The 20,162-nt window shown below is 46.9% G+C and overlaps 2 protein-coding genes across 3 annotated transcripts; both read left to right on the top strand.

Moving 5' to 3' along the window:
• The first annotated feature begins 833 nt into the window (after positions 1-833).
• On the top strand, positions 834-11,167 carry abcb9 (ATP-binding cassette, sub-family B (MDR/TAP), member 9). Of its 2 annotated transcripts, none has more exons than XM_056419010.1 (13): positions 834-1,262; positions 1,756-1,819; positions 2,450-3,129; positions 4,590-4,704; positions 5,724-5,854; positions 5,947-6,152; positions 6,958-7,155; positions 7,247-7,375; positions 7,456-7,644; positions 8,615-8,788; positions 8,890-9,049; positions 9,923-10,059; positions 10,149-11,167. In XM_056419010.1, the coding sequence occupies exons 3-13, from the start codon at positions 2,451-2,453 to the stop codon at positions 10,464-10,466; spliced, it is 2,436 nt and encodes an 811-aa protein (XP_056274985.1). In that variant the 5' UTR covers positions 834-1,262; positions 1,756-1,819; position 2,450; the 3' UTR covers positions 10,467-11,167. The 2 variants fall into 2 exon arrangements, with proteins under 2 accessions (XP_056274985.1, XP_056274984.1); XM_056419009.1 differs by lacking the exon at positions 834-1,262 and adding an exon at positions 1,332-1,651.
• A 179-nt stretch (positions 11,168-11,346) lies between these two features.
• vps37ba (VPS37B subunit of ESCRT-I a) lies at positions 11,347-19,137 on the top strand. Its single transcript, XM_056419043.1, has 4 exons — positions 11,347-11,528; positions 13,685-13,856; positions 15,969-16,051; positions 16,909-19,137. Exons 1-4 carry the CDS (start codon positions 11,424-11,426, stop codon positions 17,404-17,406), a joined length of 858 nt encoding a protein of 285 aa, XP_056275018.1. The 5' UTR covers positions 11,347-11,423; the 3' UTR covers positions 17,407-19,137.
• Positions 19,138-20,162: the final 1,025 nt, after the last annotated feature.

Here is a 20,162-nt window from a genome sequence, read left to right as displayed (position 1 = left end):
AAGCTCTTCTGGTGAAAATGTCCTGAAAGATACGTATATTGTTTTCTTTCATGTTCTTTATGCGCATGAATGAATACTGGTAACATTATTTATATATATATTATGTTATATATTTATATATATAAATATCTATATCTTTCTATTTCTTTATATATATTAAAATATATATATACACATATATATAAATATAGCATACTTTTTCCTTCACAAAACAATATTTATTTCCCCAGATCTCTAAATTATTTATATCAATATATATTTTATATTATATTTATATATATAAAGAAATATATATATATTAATATGTATTTATATATATATATTATATATTGATATAAATATATATTTTTATATGTATATATAGCATATGTGTTCCTTCACAAAACAATATTAATTTTTCCAGGTCTCTTTCTTGTGAATTTGAATTTTTCCTCAGACGGAATTCCACGTTTAAATTTTTAACCACATCTCGCATGACGAAGTATCTTAAACCATAAATTGGAGTAACATTTCTGGTGTTTTAGAAATGTACTTGCATATTTTAAAGCAATGACCACACATAACTTGTGATTAATGTGTAATCGAAAGGCCGGATGCTTGCGACTGATAAGACTTGTATTACATTTGTGAACAATGAATCTCTTCTCCCGATTGCCGTAGAAATCTCCCACAACAAGACCCGGCCTGATCTTTACAATCATCCAATGCGTGGCAAAGGAATCATAAGCAGCTGTATCCCTCAAGATTTATATCAGGACTTTCACCTCACTTCCCAAAAGTGACACAAACCCACCTCCAATGAAGAGAGCAAAGGCCGCGCACAGTTCACCAGAGTGAGACTTCAAAGACACATGTTAGTGCCCCGTTATGAGTTTATAGTTACACACTACAATGTAGACTCGATATTATAACGGTGTTACATTTGTCGTATTTATTGTGGGTGACCCATTTTACAACATTATTTGTTGTAAACATTATATAATGCCGCTCTTGAACGCGCCCTGAACATATGCGGTGGGAGGGGCTGCGCACGGCCCCTTCTGCAACAACTGTCAGAGAGGTACAACAAGAGAAGTGATGTATCACTCTTCATCGTTTTCGGTGCACTCGTCGGAGTGCGTCTCCTAATATATGGGGGTTGTTTGAATTAGTCACGAGCGCGTGCGCACCGACCGGCTACTTTAACAGCCTCCGCTACACCTGACACACCTGACGTCACAATTACAAATCCACCGAGCGGAAACGCAATCACAAATTATAAGGTGAGTGGAAATAGTCGAAACGTCCCGGTGTGGGTAATGATGCTTCTCTTTAAAACAAAATGTATTTATTTATTATTTTTATTATAGCACTGAATATTCTAATGCCACGAGCAACGTTGTGTTTACATCTATTACGGATATACTTTGTATTTACTTTGAAAGTGTCGGACCCGTCCGAGCAGAACTCTTCATCCTCTGTCGCGTAGACGATCTTTGACGCCGGTGTCCACTTCTTGACTCTGATGTCGGTTCTCCGCCTCGAGCCGAACTCCACGCGCTTTAAGACGCGGAGCTTCTTCTCTTCCTGGAGGGACGACATCACGTCCCTGTGCGTGTTGTCGTGGGTTAACGTGGCGGGACGTTCGTGGAGTTAAGGACACTGGCGTCAGGTAACCGGTGTTCGCCATGGGGGGGGGGCGTCCAGTGGAGCGCGTCGTCCTCCTGCACCTCCATGACGGCGCGAGGACATTTACAGTGGACTTTGTTCTTGTAGGACCGCCTCGTCTGTTGGCCCCGCCCCCTCTCTGACGAGCCCGGAAGTGAACCCTTCACAATAAGTAAGTGTCAATGAATAATAAATGTTCATATTGCGTCATTTCAGCTTCTTCAGTTTACAATGTAATAAAATAGCTTGGTACAATGTTAATCATTGAGTGTGTGTGTGTGTCCGTGTGTGTGTGTGTCACTCTGTCTGTGTGTGTCTGTGTCTCTGTCTCTGTGTGTGTGTCTCTATGTGTGTGTGTGTGTCTCTCTGTGTGTGTGTGTGTGTGTCTCTGTGTGTGTGTCTCTCTGTGTGTGTGTGTCTCTCTGTGTGTGTGTGTCTCTGTGTGTGTGTGTGTGTCTCTGTGTGTGTGTCTCTGTGTGTGTGTGTGTCTCTCTGTGTGTGTGTGTGTCTCTGTGTGTGTGTGTGTCTCTCTCTCTGTGTGTGTGTCTCTGTGTGTGTCTCTCTGTGTGTGTGTGTGTGTGTCTCTGTCTGTGTGTGTGTCTCTCTGTGTGTGTCTCTCTGTGTCTCTCTGTGTGTGTCTCTCTGTGTGTGTGTCTCTGTGTGTGTCTCTCTCTCTGTGTGTGTGTCTCTCTGTGTGTCTCTCTCTCTCTGTGTGTCTCTGTGTGTGTCTCTCTCTGTCTGTGTGTGTGTCTCTCTGTGTGTGTCTCTGTGTGTGTGTGTGTGTGTGTGTCCTGCCTCTCAGCATGTGCGTCCCCGTGTCCGTGTTGTTGTGCGTGTCCTTCGTGCTGCTGGACCTCCTCGTCTCCTCCCTCCTCTTCGCTCACGGCTCTCGCTGGGCGGCGTTCCTCGAGGAGCTCGTGGCCTTCGACGTCCTCCGGTCGGCGTTGGACCTCTGGGGCGCGGCGCTCCTCAGGGCCGCCCTCCTGCTGGGCGCCTGCGTCGGCGTCTCGTGGAACAGACGCGACGGCCCGCCGAGGGTCGCCAAGGTCGCCGCCCCGGTCCTCTTCGTCGCCCTCGTCCTCGTCACCTACGCCCTGGCCAAGCTGCTGATGCTCAGCGAGCTGGAGCCCGCCTCCCGCCAGCCCTGGGCCCTCGGCCTCGTGGGGTGGACCTGCGCCTCCTCCCTGGGCGTCGTGCCGCTCTGGACGCTGCTGGGGAAGGAGTCCCACGTCATCCCCATCGGCAGCAGCAGCAGAGGAGGAGGAGGAGGGGGTGAGGACACGGAAAGGCTGGTGGAGACAGCTGGTGAGGAGGAGAAGGAGGTGGGCTGTGAGACGAGGAAGAAGAAGGAGGAGGAGGAGGAAGGGAGAAGCCACGAGAAGAGCGGCTCCGGGGCGACGCTGGGCCGCCTGCTGGGCTACTGCAGGAAGGACGGCGGCCTGCTGTCCGTCGCCATCCTCTTCCTCATCATCTCCGCCGTGTGTGAGTAGACTCTCGTCCAATCAGAGCGGCTCGTCTCCATTTCCCGAGGATTGCGACACCGGCGTGCGATCGCCCGTCACTCATTCAGATCACACACCGGTCTCTGGACCGAGTGCTCAACAAAACACTTGAAATATTGACAATATTCACGGAGCACCCTATTTAACCCTCAAAGCGACTCCCCCGCCGACTCAATTATGAGCCTCTCTAACGACGTCTGTTGTTACCTTCGCATTGAAAATGCGGAAGGTTATGTTTTGATCGCTGTGTGTTTGTGGTTTATTCGCATAACTCAAAAAGTATTAAACCGCATCGCATGAGATTTGGTGGGATGATTGGTTATTATCCGGGGACCATTTGATTAGATTTTGGGATCGATCGGGTCAAAGGTCAAGGTCAAGGTCATGAAAAGGTCAAAATCCTCTTTTTACCATAGCACGGTAAATTTTTATCCAATTGGCATGCAACTAATGCCAGAATGTGGCTGCGGCGAAGGTATGTGCTCTACCGAGTGCCCGTTCTAGTTTAATAATGTTATTAATCTAACTTTTTTTAGTCATAGACCTGGTTTTATTTTCATAAATCAATAATAATAGAGATTAGATCACTCCCTAGTTATACATTGTTTTATTTAAGTTTTTTCTTCTTCTTTTCTGTTGTTCATCCTATGCTTTACACTTCTTGCTCTAAATATGTAAAACTATAAAATGAGCATCATCTAGAAATCTGCACATGCAACGTCAACAGTCTGAAAGACATCTGTACATGTCTAATTGATGCCTACATTCAATATAAAAAAATAATAATATGAAGATGGAATAAATGGTAAGGGAAGTGGACTTTTATCAGAATAGCTTCTTTTCTTCTTCCTCGCCATCAGGGACCAGAAACTGAGTCGATGGAAACGGGAGAAGCTCAGGATTACGATCCGATCAATTACTAATCACAACGGATGACTATACATGAATAAAAATGCCAAATCAATATTGCAAGCCTTTTATTCTTTTATATTTTTAAATATTTAAAACAAATTATTCTCTAAAAAAATAAATTACAAATTTTAATTAAAAAAAATTTAAAATAAAAATGAAAATTTTTTTAAACAGCTGAGTGTTTTTGCAGGTGTTTCCTTTTAGACAATTCAAGTAATATGACCCTGATCAAGTACTTGTTTTTTTTTTCATGATATATATTTTTTTATAGATTTATTTATTTTTTTTTTAATAGATAGCCCACAATTAAATAAAGGAAAAGAAAAAAGGCACAATATTTAAATTGTAATGTAAATTGATTGAATGCAATACATTTTTTTTTTTAATTGCATTACAGAAAATAAAGAACTTCATCACAATATTCTAATTTTCTGAGACAGTCCTGTATATATATTATGACTATATATATATTATTTTTTTGTGGATTAATTTATCAATTTAGGCCCTTTTCTCTGTTTGGACCTGCAGGCGAGGCCTTCATACCGTACTACTACGGGAAGGCAATAGACGGCATCGTGGTTCACCAGAGCATGGAGTACTTCGTCAAGCCCGTGGTCACGCTGGCCGTCCTGGCCGTAGCCAGGTGAGTTCCCCCAAACGGGGTCTTCAGGTATATTTCATGAATGATAGATTAACATCAGCGTGTAAATAATGGAATAACGCTTACTCTGGAAATGAGAATCGTTGTGTATTTTTACAGAATGAGACGTTTCTGTTGACTAGATAGGATGTGGGGTCCTCGTGTTGCTACGGTGGCCCAGCAGGGACAAACCAAACACTGCTTACATTCTCTCTCTCCCTTTTTACTTTGTAGCTTTAATTCATTTCCACAAAAAAAGAGACAAAATATGAAATCAACAAAGTTTATTCGACTGACAGCATTATTACTATTGTTATAATTTTTTGTTTAAACTATAGATTTTGCAAAAATATCTTTATCGTGAATTAGTTTTGTGCTTTAAAAAAAAATTGTGTTGTGAAAACCCCCGTGACACGCCTACTTCTGAAGAGAGAAGTGGTTCAAAGTTTAAGTAAAAAATATTTGCTTTGATTTTGATAGTAACAATAACACTATATGAATAAATATAAGCTCCCACTATTGCTCAATACATTTTCATTACCAGCTGCTTTGGCACAATTTGTAACCCAAGGTAATTAAATCATAAACATAGTTTTAAATGCTGTATGGTATAAAACAGTTCACAGTACGAGTCATTTTCCTATTTACATTTTGAAATCAATGTTTTAGTGTATTTTTCTGTTCCAATTTGCATTGTTCTTTTGAATCATCCGAAGATGCCGGCCTGCTATCTCGCCGAATGTTCCCGCGGCAGCTTGTGGTCGAAAGCTCCTCGCCAAAAAAATCCCGTTGATCTGATTAAAAGAATAAACATTTCTATACAGGTTTATTCTTTTAATCAAACGAGCGTCTCTCATTCATGTGTGTCATTAAAGATACATACTGTGTATTGGGGTTTTAAAATTGCTGGGGCATCTTGCCGTTGTCGGGCAGGAAAGAGAGCGTGATGATGTAATGATGATGTAATGACACGGGCGGACCGGACTCGCGTGCCTTGACGACCCCCCCGCCCTCTCCCCCAGTTCTCTCGCTATGGGGGTTCGCGGAGGAGTCTTCACCCTGATGTTCGGCAAACTGAACCTGCGGCTCAGGAACCATCTCTTCAGAACTCTGATGAGGCAGGAGATTGGCTTCTTCGATCACAACCACACAGGTGACACAGGAACACGAAATCCATCCCTCCCATCTGTATCAAGGGGGCAGGGCTTATAGCGAAAATGCTGTGTCCCCCCCCCCCTCGTGCAGGTGACATCATTTCCCGGCTGTCTGCCGACACCACCCAGGTGAGCGACCTCATCTCCGTGAACATCAACGTCTTCATGCGCAGCGTCATCAAGGGCGCCGGCTTCTCCGCCTTCATGTTCATGATGTCCTGGAAGCTCACGCTGGTGGCCGTCATGGGCCTCCCCTTCATCGGCCTGGTCTCCAAGTACTATGGCGACTACTACAAGGTGAGGGACATCTCACACACACACACACATATATATATATATACACACTAAAGGTTTTAGAACACCTACATTTCTCTAAAGGAAGGACCTTCACTTTTAAGGGTTATAATGCTCTGTCTTTGTTAATTTTCTTGCCATTTTAAGAGTAATATACGACTTCCTGCAGTCCAGTGCTGTCCGGTACAGACAGTAATCAACTAAAGTTGAGACACCTGGAGGATTTGTTAGCATCAACTTTCACGGCTTCATTAACTTCCAGAACAGCTGCAAGTCGTTAACCCTTAATTACTTGTTCCCTGAAAAAAATGTGTACAACTCTGAAATGTACATCATTTTTCAGTTTTTCGCAACCTAAACTTATTTGTTAAACCTGGAAAATGGAAAAATGTGTGTGTTCTAAAACTCTTGGTCATGCATTTTTATTAAAATGAAAAATAAAAAGTATTTATTTATTATTATTTTGTATGCATATTTGAACAAAAAAAAGTTTTAAACCGAATAATCAATTGAAAGGTGGATTGATGGTTATTATTAGACCAGGACCATTTGATTAGATTTTGGGATCAATGGTCAAGAGGTCAAAAGGTCAGTCGATAGGTCAAAAAAATCTTTTACCATAGCACGGTCAATTTCATCGATCAATTGGCATGCAACATGCCATGCATGCATTCATTCAAAAATCCAATCTTGTGATATGCGAAGGTATGCGCTCTACCGAGTGCCCGTTTTAGTTTATTATTATTTTCGTCTGCGTTGCATTTGCAGATGAAATAAAAGTTGTATTTAAAATTTTTTTATTTTTTAGAAATTGACAAAAGAGGTGCAGACGATCCTGGCGGAGGCCAATAAAGTGGCGGAGGAGACCATCTCGGCCATGCGGACGGTGCGGAGCTTCGCCAACGAGGGCGGGGAGGCCGACTCCTACTACGACAAGCTGCTGGTCATGTTCCAGCTCAACAAGAAGCAAGCGCTGGCCTACGCCGGCTACGCCTGGTCCAGCTCGGTGGGTACCGGCGGGTCGTCTTCAGGACGAAGCTCCAAATCGGTCCAAAAAATATGTTTCTCCTTCATGGTGGTTCTATTCTTTTCTTCAGCTCTCGGAGCTCGCTTTAGAGGTTGCCATCCTCTACTATGGCGGCCATCTTGTTGTCACCGGGCAGATGAGTGGCGGTACCTTGATATCTTTTTTCATCTACATGCTGGAACTGGGAGAATGTCTGGAGGTACGTCGTCATCCGTGGTGTTCTTCATTTGAAAGACCCCCCCACCCTTAATCAAAGGCACGTGCGCTATCGTCTGGCAGAGCGTTGCGTCGGTGTACACGGGCCTCATGCAGGGAGTCGGGGCCGCCGAGAAGGTTTTCGAGTACCTGGACAGGAAGCCCAAACAGCCGGCGGCGGGCACGGAGGCTCCGGACACGTGCGCCGGCGTGGTCGAGTTTCAGGACGTCACGTTCGCCTACCCGACGCGGCCCGACGTCGATATTCTCAAGGTTCGTTCTGAGGTCACGGTGCCCATGTGACTGATGCGTTTGCCAAATGGGTACCAGACATTTATTTAAAATCTGTATTAAAGGGACAGTCCACCCCCCCGAAGAAAAAAAAATTCCTCTTGATGCTATTTTTATCAATCTAGATTTAAATGTTGTTTTTAAGTTGCTTGGTTCTAGAGATGTCCGGCTTCTCTCCAATATATTCGGACTGTATGGCACAAAAAAATACATTTTGAAAAACTCGATCGTGACTCCAGATGATCATCAGAACTTTGTTTAGGCCCCGCCTCCCAGCCCTCGGCCTCATTCACATAAATGGAGGAAGGGGAATAATATCGGTACATGTTCTAACTTTAATGATCGGAACAAATCATAAGGAGAAGAGGAATGTGTATTTTTGATTCTCTCCTCTTTATCTTAAAGCTAGGAATGCTCCTGAGGGAATCATACATTTCTTTTTAAATGTTATTACTATATTTAATCGTGATAATATTCATATTTGAAGATGATCAGTGGTAGGGCATCCAATCAATTTTAGCAAACATCCCATAATATTTCAATCTATTAAACACACATTTCTATTTAACATTTATTACAACACTGACAGAATAAGGACATATTATTCATACAATTGAGTATATTCTGTATAATATGATATATATATAATCTAATAGAACATGTTTATGTTAAGATGCCCCTATGAACCATGTTAAAAGCATATTTTGTGCAGATATGTTATTTTACAAATATTACTGGGTATATTCCATATCTCCAAAAGTCCATTTTTATAATTTATAAATATTATTCATATAATTTTGTGCAAATATTGTTGTATTTTTGTGTGTGGCTCGAGGTGGGTGGGGCCAGGCCCTCGCACCGCTCTCGTCTCTTTTGTTATTCGACTGCTTATCAACTCTTTTCTGAAAATGTTCTGACGACCAACCGCGTGCCGAACGCCGTGTTTCCGCAGGGCGTGTCCTTCACCCTGCGGCCCGGCAAGGTCACCGCCCTCGTGGGACCCTCGGGCAGCGGGAAGAGCTCCTGTGTGAGTCTGCTGGAGAACTTCTACCTTCCCCAGAAAGGCCGAGTGCTGCTGGACGGGAAGCCCGTCCACACCTACCGCCACGACTACCTCCACTCCAAGGTCGGTCTGTAGCGGCGGGATCGACACGCGAGATCGCAGGAACGAAAAGACCGATCGTGTGTCGGTGTGTCTCTGACCCGTTTGCTGCTGTGGTTCTGAAGGTAGGCCTGGTGGGCCAGGAGCCCGTGCTGTTTGCCCGGACGGTGGAGGAGAACATCACCTACGGCCTGACGGGCGTCCCCAGGGAGGCGGTGGTGCAGGCGGCCATCAAGGCCAACGCCCACGAGTTCATCTCCGCCCTGCCGACCGGCTACCAGACAAGTAACCATCGCCAGAGCCAATCGCCAGTGTTGTTGCAAGAGAGAGGCGGAGTTTACAGAAACGTGTACAGGGGGATGTTATGTTTTCTATAGTACGTGACATTTGCATCTCGGACCATTGGCAACGGCGCCTCCCAGTGGAAGAACCAACTGGGTATTCAAATGGCCATCAGCGATCACGTTTTTTAATTTCTCGAGCTCTCCTCATTTGAGAACCCCTCCGGCCAAAGAGGAAGGCAGGCATTCTTATCTCATGGAATGAGTGTCAAGTCGGTTTCAGTGATGGACTCGGCTTCCCGTAATTTTTAATTCAGGAAAAACGCCCAAGAAATATAAACGGAAATTAAAAATACATTTAAAAAAAGATAAAGAACCAAATATATATATATATATTATAATAATAAAAAAATAATCCCCAAAGAATTACAATAAATAAAATTATTATAATAATTTTCTGTTTTCAAATTTGGAGAATACATGTTTTGAATTGCAATAAATAAAATTATAATAATTTTCTGTGTTCATATTTGCAGAATACATGTTTTGATTTGGGGATTAATGAATACTGATGGTATAGGAAGCCGTTTGACATTTTTAATTGGCGTTTTTTTTTCCAGAGCCCCCCCCCCTCAAAATGTTGCTGTTGAGGCTCTCGGATGTCAATCAGGGGCCACAATACTCCTCTGAGTCCGATACTATTGGCTCTTGAGAGTTAGATCTACTGCCCTCCTTTGGTCTCTTTCACTTTTAGGCTCAGTGGGATTTTGTCCCCAGTAACATCTCAAATATTACTTTAGTCTTGAAAAGCATCATTCAATACCTCCATGCAGTCGAGTTATAGCCCTCCGTATCGCCCCCCCCCCCCCCCCCCCAGATGTTGGAGAGAAAGGCACCCAGCTGTCCGGTGGGCAGAAACAACGGGTGGCCATTGCCAGAGCTCTCATCCGCAGCCCCCGAGTTCTGATCCTGGACGAGGCGACCAGCGCCCTGGACGCGGAGAGCGAACACATCGTACGTGTGAGGGGGGGGGGGGAAATCAAATCTTAAAAATAAGACCCTGTGAGCACGTTGTGTCATCACCTCCCGTCTCTCTGCCGCAGGTCCAGACGGCTCTGCACGACGTCATGCGGGAGCACGCGGTGCTGGTGGTCGCCCATCGGCTCAGCACGGTGGAGAGGGCGGACAACATCGTGGTGATCGACCGCGGCCGCGTGGCGGAGCAGGGCTCCCACGCCCAGCTGATGGCCTCCGGGGGGCTCTACTGCAAGCTGGTGCAGAGGCAGGTGTTGGGCATCGAGACGGGGGCGGAGCTCCTCAACCCGGCCGAAGGCGTCGGCGGACGGCCGCGGAGAAGACAAAGCAGCAGCAGCAGCGCGGGAGGAGGAGAAGGGGACCCTGAATGCAACATGCGTTACTGAGAATGGACTGGGAATGGACTGATGCATGAGTTTCAGAGAAGTTTGGGATTCTATGAGATTCATGTGTACGAATAATTTATGCACTTTTGGTCTTTAAGGTAAATGAACAGTTCGGAATACAGGAAAATACCAACGTAAGTGGCATTTTGAAGATTAAAAAGATAGTTGAGTGTATGAAAACATATTATATATTGAGGGATGGCATTGCCACTGGAATTACAACTTGAATGAATGTCCAATGTCGCTATCGGCGTTAATAGGAGGCGGTGTGTAGCCGTTGAATACTGCACAATGTTGCTTGTTCTTTTTAAAACGTCATTACAATCCAGACGGATACATTATTGTTTTACTGAAGTCTTCCTCAGTATTTGTTTAGCTTTTATCCAGCTTTAACATGCTTCAGTAAGCGCTGTGATGACTGCAAAGAAATGACAGGTGCAAAAAAAAAAATCCGGTCCAGAGATATGTGATATGTCAGGGATCTGTAAATAAACTGCACGTTGGCCTTTATGTAAACAAACATGTGAGAAATAACACCAGATGCTGCATTCAATGTCTCCTCGTAAATACCCCCACCCCCAATCAGACATCGGTCGTCTGTTGTTTCGTCGCTGCACAATGCAGAGGAAGCGGTGAGGCCTTCAACTGACGGATTGGATGATATCTTAATATATTTAAATGAATAAAGAAGAAACAAGTTCGCTATGTTTTCTTTATGTCACTATAATGTCAACAACAAGCTGACAACGTCGAATTTGGTCAACATTTTAAGCGAGTTGAGTTTCACACCGGGATTCTTTTTTTTAAAAACTACGTTGTGAGGTTGACCGGTAAACGCGACATGTCCGACGGCCCGTGAACGCGGCACCGGGCCGGATGCTACTTCCTGTCCGCGCCGCTCGGTCAGCTGTCACAGAGGAGCACGCAGGCGGAGAGGAGCGCAGCACCCGAGAGAACATGGCGAGTTTTAACAACAAGTTCAGCGCCTACTCGATGACTGAGCTCAACGAAGTCCTGGAGGACGACGAGAAACTCTCCACGATGATCCGGGAGCTGGACGAGGTGCGTGAAGCTCCCGGTGCTACCGACCCCGGTCACTTGTTTTTGTTCTTCTCTCTTTGCCCTCCACCCTTTAGTTGCGCGTCCCCGACGTCTCCTGCGCTCCGGTAATGGCTCGTATGTGTGTTTCTAATGAAAGAAATAACATAAATTAAAATAAGACACGCTTCGTTAACCGTGGGAGCGAGTGTTGTCTCGAGTTTAACGCTCGGAAGGTTCCCGGTTTACGGAAATGTCGACATGAGTTTATTTTCTTTCGAGTGTCATCGTCCAACGGCCTCGTTCACACGGCGGAGCGACCCGGAGACCGAGGGGAACAGAAGTTAACACCCCGCGTCTATTGTGTGTGTGTGTGCCTCCGCTCGGCGAACAAGAAGTAGTCCCTGAGAACTCAACACGGTGCAGTTAAGTTGCCAGGTCTCTTTACACATTCACAAGACGTCTAACGTGACTTTAGTTTCACACGCGACGGAGGCCCGTGAGGTCCAAGGAGCTGCAGGTCTCTCAGTCTTCCTCCTGAACCGGTGACCGGTGAGCCGAGGCCAGGAGGTCGTTTCTCTCTTTCTTCTTCCCGCGGCCTGACCTCCTCCAGCAGCTCGAGGACTCAGCAGTTTCCAGTGACCCTGTACCTGGAGCCCTGCGGTCACATGTCTGATCACGGGCCGCAGCTTTCTCCACAGGAAAGTTTTAATCTATTTTTACAACTAACAGAAATGTGACATATCAAGAGGCAGTGCAGACAGGTTTAAAACGTGTGTGTGTATATATATATATATATATGTATTAGTGCTGGGCAAATATGAACAAATTAAATCCATTAATTGCAGGATTTTTCTGTGATTAATCGCATTATGCGCAAAATTCTAAAATAAATTTAAAAAATAGTGTCATGTCATCAGAACAATATAACGACGCACATATTATCTCTTGCTGTCGTGGTGCTGTGCGTTTCTCTTCTGGCATCATTTCAGGGCTTGTTGTCTAATATAAAAACAACCTAAAAGCTGCTGTGCGTCGTCATCTCTGTTGAGTTGGGAGGCGACCAGTAACGGCACCGCGGCGAGGGAAGACGCGCCCGAGCCACGGAGGTGCAGCGGCCGGGAAAGTCCTCTTTCTCTCTCTTTGTGTGAGGCGCCGTACGGGAAACAAAAGGTGGCGTCACAGAGGCGTGGAGCGAAACCCGAGAGTGAGAACCTCGCCACGGTGTGCAGACGCCTTGTCGTCTGAGGCGTCCCGACGCACCGAGGCCTTGTTTTGCATTGTGTGTGTGTGTGTGTGTGTGTCACTTTGGCATTTCTTCCGCTTGTTGGGTAAAGAACGAGTTTGATGGTAAAGAACTGCCCAGACAAACATGTGCTGATAGTTTTAGATGGCGTGTTACTACGGCGACCCGCGTCTACTTGTGGTCGGGGTTTGCCCCACCAGCTCTCCTGGCTAGATTTTGCACATTCGCCATGCGGGTAACGTGTGAAATGAGTCATTGGCAAAGTAGCATCAGACATTATTTCTTCTATTTTTGGGGGGGGGGCTACATATCTTATGGATCTCTCTTCTCACGTGGATATAATTTGCTGCTTTCTCTTTGTTATAAACACAGACCGTATTTAAGAAACGGACGTATCCACCGCGGCGTCGCCCGTTAGTTTCTAGACTGCCGTAAAGAAGATGTGAAAACGAGAGGGGGCTGTGTTTTTCCTGCTATAACGAGTCTGATCGTCATCGTTTCGTAGCAGAGCAGCCATTGGTCGACTCGATTGTCCGTCTCTCTCAATTGAGACGCATCGCCCTCCGGAAATGAAATTATCATCGGTTGTAAAAAATAAAAAAGAAGGGATGCATTTTCCTTTCTCTCGCCTGCTTGAAGCTCGATGACAAGTTTTCTTCTCACTGCTCATCTTTCTAAAAAGAGGCTTGTGGGAGCCGTGTGAAAAAACACACAAAAAACTGTCAGGTTAAGTGCAACGCTTCATATTTAATAGTCACTTCTTTTCTTTTCTCTTCTTTTCTCAGCATAGAATGAATCTTCCTTTGCAGAGGAGGACGGCTCCATCTCCCCCGGTTCCCTTTGAATCCAGAACGAAAGAGAAAGAGAAACGTCCGACTGGCTTTTTTAAAAATATCTCTATATGTTTGTGTTCTTCTTCTCGTCCTCCTTGCAGATGCAGGAAGTCCAGCAGAGCAAGGAGACCACGCTGGTCAGCAACCGGACCCTGGCGGAGCAGAACCTGGCCCTGCAGCCCCGACTGGACCACAAGAAGGACGAGCTCACCAAGCGCTACCGCGGCCTGCAGGAGAGCTTCGAGTCCTTCCAGCTGCGCAAGTCCGCCCTAGGTACAGCAGCGACACGCGGAGCGATGAAGGAACCGGCACCGATTGGTTCTTCCCCGCATCCTGAATGTTTAATGTTTGACCCGCCCCGTACCGGGTTTCAGTCCTCTAGTGGAAAAGCATACGGGACGAGCTTCAATCCGAGAGACCCGACCCACTATGACGCCTCGGTGGTCTGGGTTGGTGTGAGAATGTTCAAACTATTTATTTTTAAAGAGAAATATCACCAGTGGGCTGCAAATGTTTTCACTCAAATGATTTAAAAATGTATTTGCTGGATTTCCTGTTTCCAAAGCATCTGAAAATGAGCTCGCCGTCTCAAAAGTTCAGCGCAACGTCCGGCTCGGAGCAGGAAGTCGGGCGCGGGCGTCTCCGTTGGTCCTTTCACGAAGAAATATGATGCAATCCAACTGGACTGAGCTCGCACATCGGAAACGGGACCGTCGGAAGCTCCTCTGTTATATATATTTCTTTCTCCTCCCTCTTTGTTTGTTCTTCTCCTGCGTGAACACAAACAGGAGACCGGTTCGTCCAGTTTCTCGTGTTTTTCCGATCACGCGTCGTCCGCTTCCCTTTCTTTAATTATTATTTGTTCTTCCCTCACACGTCTCCGCGGTCGAGCCGGTTTCCAGATCTGATCTGCGCTGCTGGGTCTCGTGAGCGCTCGTCGGGGCTCTTTGAGAACCCTTTTTTAAAAAGCGCACCTCCACAGGACTTCCGTGTGTGTAGCGGGAGGAGTGACCACGCCGGTGACCTCGGTGACGCATGCGCCGGTTGCCTAGCAGCCGGCTCAAAATAGCACGGCGTGGCGGCTCCTCGGCCACGCCCATAACGAGTTTGACTTTACCTTCTTCCCTGAGAGGCGTGCGGACTCTAAACGCCAAAATCGAGAAACGGTTTGACGTTCCAGAATCGAGTTCAGAGAAAGCTTCCTGGACCTCGTGGTCATCGTCCTCATCATGGAGCGCTACAGCGTTCTAGCTGCTCCCTTTAAGCCCCGCCTCCCAACCGGCACCACGCCTCCAGGTCTCATTCACGTGAGCGGAGGAACGGAACATGACTTTAGATAATGTTGTTATTGACTGAATGAACGAGTGGGGAGTTGCGTGGATCCGTTTCGAGACGATGGCGAGACGATCTTTTGATTCCCGCTTGTGAATCGGCGCGAAAGGACGAGAGAAATGGAGCCCGTTGACCCAGAGGAAGCATCCGGCCTGTTGTCGCCTGCTGGGTGTGTTGTTGTTGTTGTTGTTATTTATAAAAAAATAGTTTTGCATCCAGCGCCCTCCTTCACCTTTTCCCCCCCCAGGAAATGTGCGGCCTTTGTCTACCCTTCCCTGTCCTCTGGATGGCAGGGGAAACTCCATCACCTCCTCCACCTCCACACAGTGGGGCCTTTGTGCTGGTGGACAGCACTGGGCAGGAGGGAGTGGTGGATGATGGGGGGAGAGAGAGGGAGAGGGGGAGAGGGAGAGGGAGAGGGAGAGAGAGAGAGGGGGAGAGAGAGAACCTCTCTGAAGTTTGGCGTCCCGACGTGTTTTTTTTGTTTTTGCGTCCCGCTCCAGTTTAATTCCCAGTTAATTGGCCCAGTCAACAGAACTGCGGGGTCGAGTGTTGGCGAGCGTCTCCGTTGCGTAACGCCTCCTCCCTCAGGTCGGACACGTGGAACCACGAAGGTCGAGCAACGTTAATCAGTCGCCGCTCCGCGGCCTTTGCTCTGCGAGCATTTCCTGTTCTTGCGGAGCGCGGCGAGCGAAGTGCAGCCGGCGCGTCCGGGAAACCCCCGAGGGGCCGCAGAGCGCTGCTGGGCGAACGAGGGAGAGGCGCCGACAGCCGCTACACACACCGTAGTGTGTGTGTTATCTCGTGTGTGTTCTTGCCCGTGTGTGTGTGTTCTTGCCCGAGCCGGTGTTGACTTTCACGACTGCTTAGGAACAGAATAAACACGAGTCCCTCCTTGGCGACGTGGAGCCGGTTCCTGTGACCTCTGTGACCTCTGGGCCTTTGGGAGTCACGGGCGAACAGGAAGAAAAAGATATTTAGTTTGAGCCAAATAGTATTTTGCATGTGTTCCACATGTGTCGCTCAGTTTGGTGTTCCTGTCCTCTTTCACAGACCACATGGCAGGGAACACCTCCCTGGACGTCCTGCTGGCGCTGCTGCAGACGGAGGGAGCCAAGATAGAGGAGGAGACGGAGGTAAGGACTTCATGGTGGACCTGCGATGGATACCCGCCCATCATCGGGCTGCTGTGACTTAACCTCCTGTTACCTTCACATTTACTCACATATTTTACCCTCGGTCAATTTGACCCCAGCTATTAAAACCTCCAGAAAACTATTAGAATTAATATTGCTTCCCAAGTTTAAGTGTGAGGTACTTTATGTTTGTTTGTCGACTACCTAAATAGCCCTTTAAATATATAAAAAAGTTGATATTTCTTATATGTTTGACACAGTGAAAAACAGCCTGGGGTCAAATTGACCCCAAAGAACACCGACATTAAACATTGAATGGGGTCAAATTGACCCTAAAGGTCACAGGAGGGTTAAGAGATAAAAGAATAATTCCAGAGCTGGGGGGAAGGGGGTCAGGCTAATCTATTTATTTTCTAACATACAAAAATAATATAAGTCGTGAATTTGCAAGAAGTTATATGTGTTTTAACTTGAGCTGCAAAAGTTCCGACTTTTATTTGTCTTTGGGTGGGACTCGTTTTCATAACCGGTCCAGAACATTCCTCACGGTCGCTTGAAGTCGCTCCTGTTCCCCGTTTGTTTCCTGCCACTCTTTATTTGACCGGAGCTTTATCTCATTGTCTTTTATTCTTGACACCTTGTGAAAAACGTGGCAATACCCGCATCAAAGCAGACTGTGGATCCTCTGCCCCGGTGCATGCTGGGAAGCTTTCCCCTCCCCAGAACCGCGACCTCATTGTCTGCCGTGTGACGTTGACCTCGCCGCTTTGATCTTTTATTTTATTTTCGTTGTACATCCTCATCAGGTGATAATTGTGACGCTTTTCTTAAGACTCCGAATCTCTTTCCGCTCCCAGAACATGGCCGACTCGTTCCTGGACGGCGACGTGACCCTGGACTCCTTCATCGACAGCTACCAGAGCAACAGGACGTTGGCCCACTTGAGGCGGGTGAAGATCGAGAAGCTGCAGGAGATGCTGCTCGCCGGCCACCGGCTCCCGCAGGCGGCCGGCTCTTGGGCCCAGGACGCGGCGGCGGGACCGTGGCTCTCCTCCTCCTCCTCCCTCTTCGGCGAGGCCGGCAGCGGCTCCTCCCCCGTCGCCCAGCCCCGGAGGAAACCCCCGGGCCCCCCGACCCAGCCGGCCCCGGTGCTGACGTCGGCGCCGACCGCCCCGCAGCCGTCTCCGGCGCTCTCCTCGGCCTCGCCGTACCCGCCCATTCCTCCCAGGACGGGCCAACCCTTCCCCGGCGTCCCGTCCGGCTACCCGACCCACTTCCTGTCTCAGTACCCGCCGGCCGTGCCCCAGCGGCCCGCGCCCCGCATGGCGCCGCAGCCCGGCTTCATCATGCAGTAGACGGACGCGCGGCGGAGACCTTTTGGTTTTTACGCGACCGGAACTCGAACCTGAGAATGATTTTATAATTTTTTTTGTATTCCTACGACGGCCGCCTCGTCTTGGAATACGACCAATCGCAATGCAAGAGGGCGGTCCCAGCATCCGGTCTGGCCATGTTCAGCTAAATCTCCGATAATCTCCGTGGATCCGCTCTCACCTCTCGCTTCTAATAATCAAAACAACAACAACTCAAATGAGGAGGCGGGCCCTCTGGCTGTGGACTGAGCTGGGACTCGTCATGAATCAGAGCCGTCTCCGCCTTGGTTCCTCGAGCTTTTACGGAACGTTAATCCTAAAAATACAAAAACACGCGGCATACTAACTTAATGATGATGTATATGCAAGAAAAAAGAGACCCGAACATTACTGTGCAGCATCCCAGGATGCATTCAGGCGGACAAACTGAATCTGCGCTGTGACGTACATTTCTTTTGAGAAGTCTGACAAATCATTTTTGAGTGATTTATAGATATTTGAGCGTCGGCGTCATAGAGAGAGGGAGGAAGGAGGGAGAGAGGGAGGGAGGGAGTCTGGACTTGCGCGGCCCCAAGATGGCTGACTGTGGGGCTCGGTCCGTCTCGGTGTCTGAACTGTCGCCTGGAATGAAGGATTCTGCAAAGCCGTCCCGTGAACATCGGGCGTGTTGTTCTTCTGAGGGTTCCGTTGTGATGCAACACTCCAATTATATTATTACTTTTTTTTTAACACACTTTTTTTTGTTTTTAAATCCTCCTGGATTGGGATCAGGGATCGCAGCGACGGTGCTGAGGCCCCGCCCCCTAACCCCTGCGTTTTCTTTTCCGCCAAATACTCCAACCCTCCGTGTTCGTGCACCGCCGCCCCCAACCAGTCTCAAACACTCCATTTTGTATATGTGCGAGGGGGATTGTTTTTGCGAGAGCAAGCTGGCTTTGGGAGGAACCATTTAGTCCCCCCCCCCCCAGCCGCCGTTGAAGAGCCACGAGTGCCTACACTTGAAGTGACGTCGATGGCGTCCAGCTGACTCCTCCCAGGACGGGCCAACCCCCAAGCCATGTTTCTCCTTGTCCAGCTGTAGAGGATCGAACCACGTCCCCCCCTGACCCCCAGCAAGCCTGAGCAGTTGGTCCTCTCCGTCGACTGCTGCTGATTTTATGTCCCGCCGGATGGTAGGAAAAGGCAGCATCTGACTTACTGACTGTCGGGCTTTTGCAGAATCGCCTGGACACAGCGACACGCTAAACACGCGCCAGAGGGGGGGGGGGGATGTATTGTCGTAGCTGTTATTATTGTTCTTTTTTTCTTATCTTAATTGGTAAAATAACAGGATTCCGAATTGTTCCGCTTCACATCTGGAGGATGACGCCCTCCCTCGATGCCGAGAAGCGGTCCGCAGGACGAGTGAAGCGCACCTGTCGGCGGGCAGAACTACAGAAATGGCTGAAGCTAGAACATCCAAATCATGATGAATCAGCATTTCTGGAAATAAAACTAACGATGGATAATTATTGAGTGCATGCTCTTTTGCTCTTTGTGTCCAGTCTGATTCCTCTTTGCATACTTTGTTTGTTTAGCTGCTCTCGACGTTCCACCCGATCCTCGCTCCAGGGTTTTATGTGTAATGTTGTAGGTATTTACTTATAAATGTTTCAGTGGCATTTAATGCTATTTTCAAGTTCAATAAATCTCAGATTTTTATATCTGCTTTCATCCAGTTGCTTTATTATTACACATCTGACTTTTCGCTTTGAACGTCACCCAGTCACGTGGCTCAGGCAGCCATACTGTAGGTAGGCTGAGGTTTTGCACTGAGCAACAGGTGTAAAAAAAGTAATATTAAATGCATAAATGAAGCAGGAGCGCCCTCTAGTGTTCCTGTGGTGGTATTGATGGAGAAACCGGGAGAACCCAGTTCGATAATACTATGAGAAAAAACATCTGCATAAATACATCTCTGCTCTTATAGTGTATATTTAGTTAGAATGTTAAAAAAATAACGTCACGTTATATTGGCAATGTTGAGTATTACGTATTGTAGTTACAATGAAAGCCATGGAGCAGGGGGCTGACTTCGGATTGACGAGATTTAAATGATTGAATTAATTTTCTCACTCTTATATGCTGCACGTCATTTTTAATGCATGATGTTACATCATGTAACTCGTTGCAGACTGCCGTCGACTCGGATGTAATCGATTCTGATACGTCAACGTGGCGTATTAACAATGTGATAAAACAGGTGGCGGTTTTGAATGCACCTCTACTTCTCCGAGCGTTGCATTCAATGTCCCATTTGACGCACGGAAGATTGCGATTTTTACTAAACCTACCGATCTGACGTTATCCTCATCACTGACAGCGCAGAGGCTTCTAGGCCACGCCCACCAACATCGGGCTGTGTTAAAATGGGCGTGTCGCAGAATATATCCTCTTTGTTTTCCAGCTGTCAGTTTAATAGATTTGTTGAACATAATTTTTTTGCTGCGTCAAAAATAAATAAATGCAACTTTCAGAACTTAAAGGAGGAACTTTGAAAGGAGCCCGAAGGCTGCAGGTGACTCGAGACGGGGTCAGGAAAGACAGGGATTACGTTGTGCTGGATTTTGAGGAGGAAGAACTTCCAATAAATAAATGCTTAAATAAATGTATAAATAAATAAATACAAGAATAAATGTATAAATAAATAAACACAAGAATGAATCAATATAAGTAACTCAACAGGACATAATTAAATA

The sequence above is a fragment of the Pseudoliparis swirei genome, chromosome 7, assembly GCF_029220125.1.
Source record: "Pseudoliparis swirei isolate HS2019 ecotype Mariana Trench chromosome 7, NWPU_hadal_v1, whole genome shotgun sequence".
Taxonomy (NCBI): Eukaryota; Metazoa; Chordata; class Actinopteri; order Perciformes; family Liparidae; genus Pseudoliparis; species Pseudoliparis swirei.
Note: the sequence above shows the minus strand (reverse complement) of the source record. Positions and strands in the feature narration are given on the sequence as shown.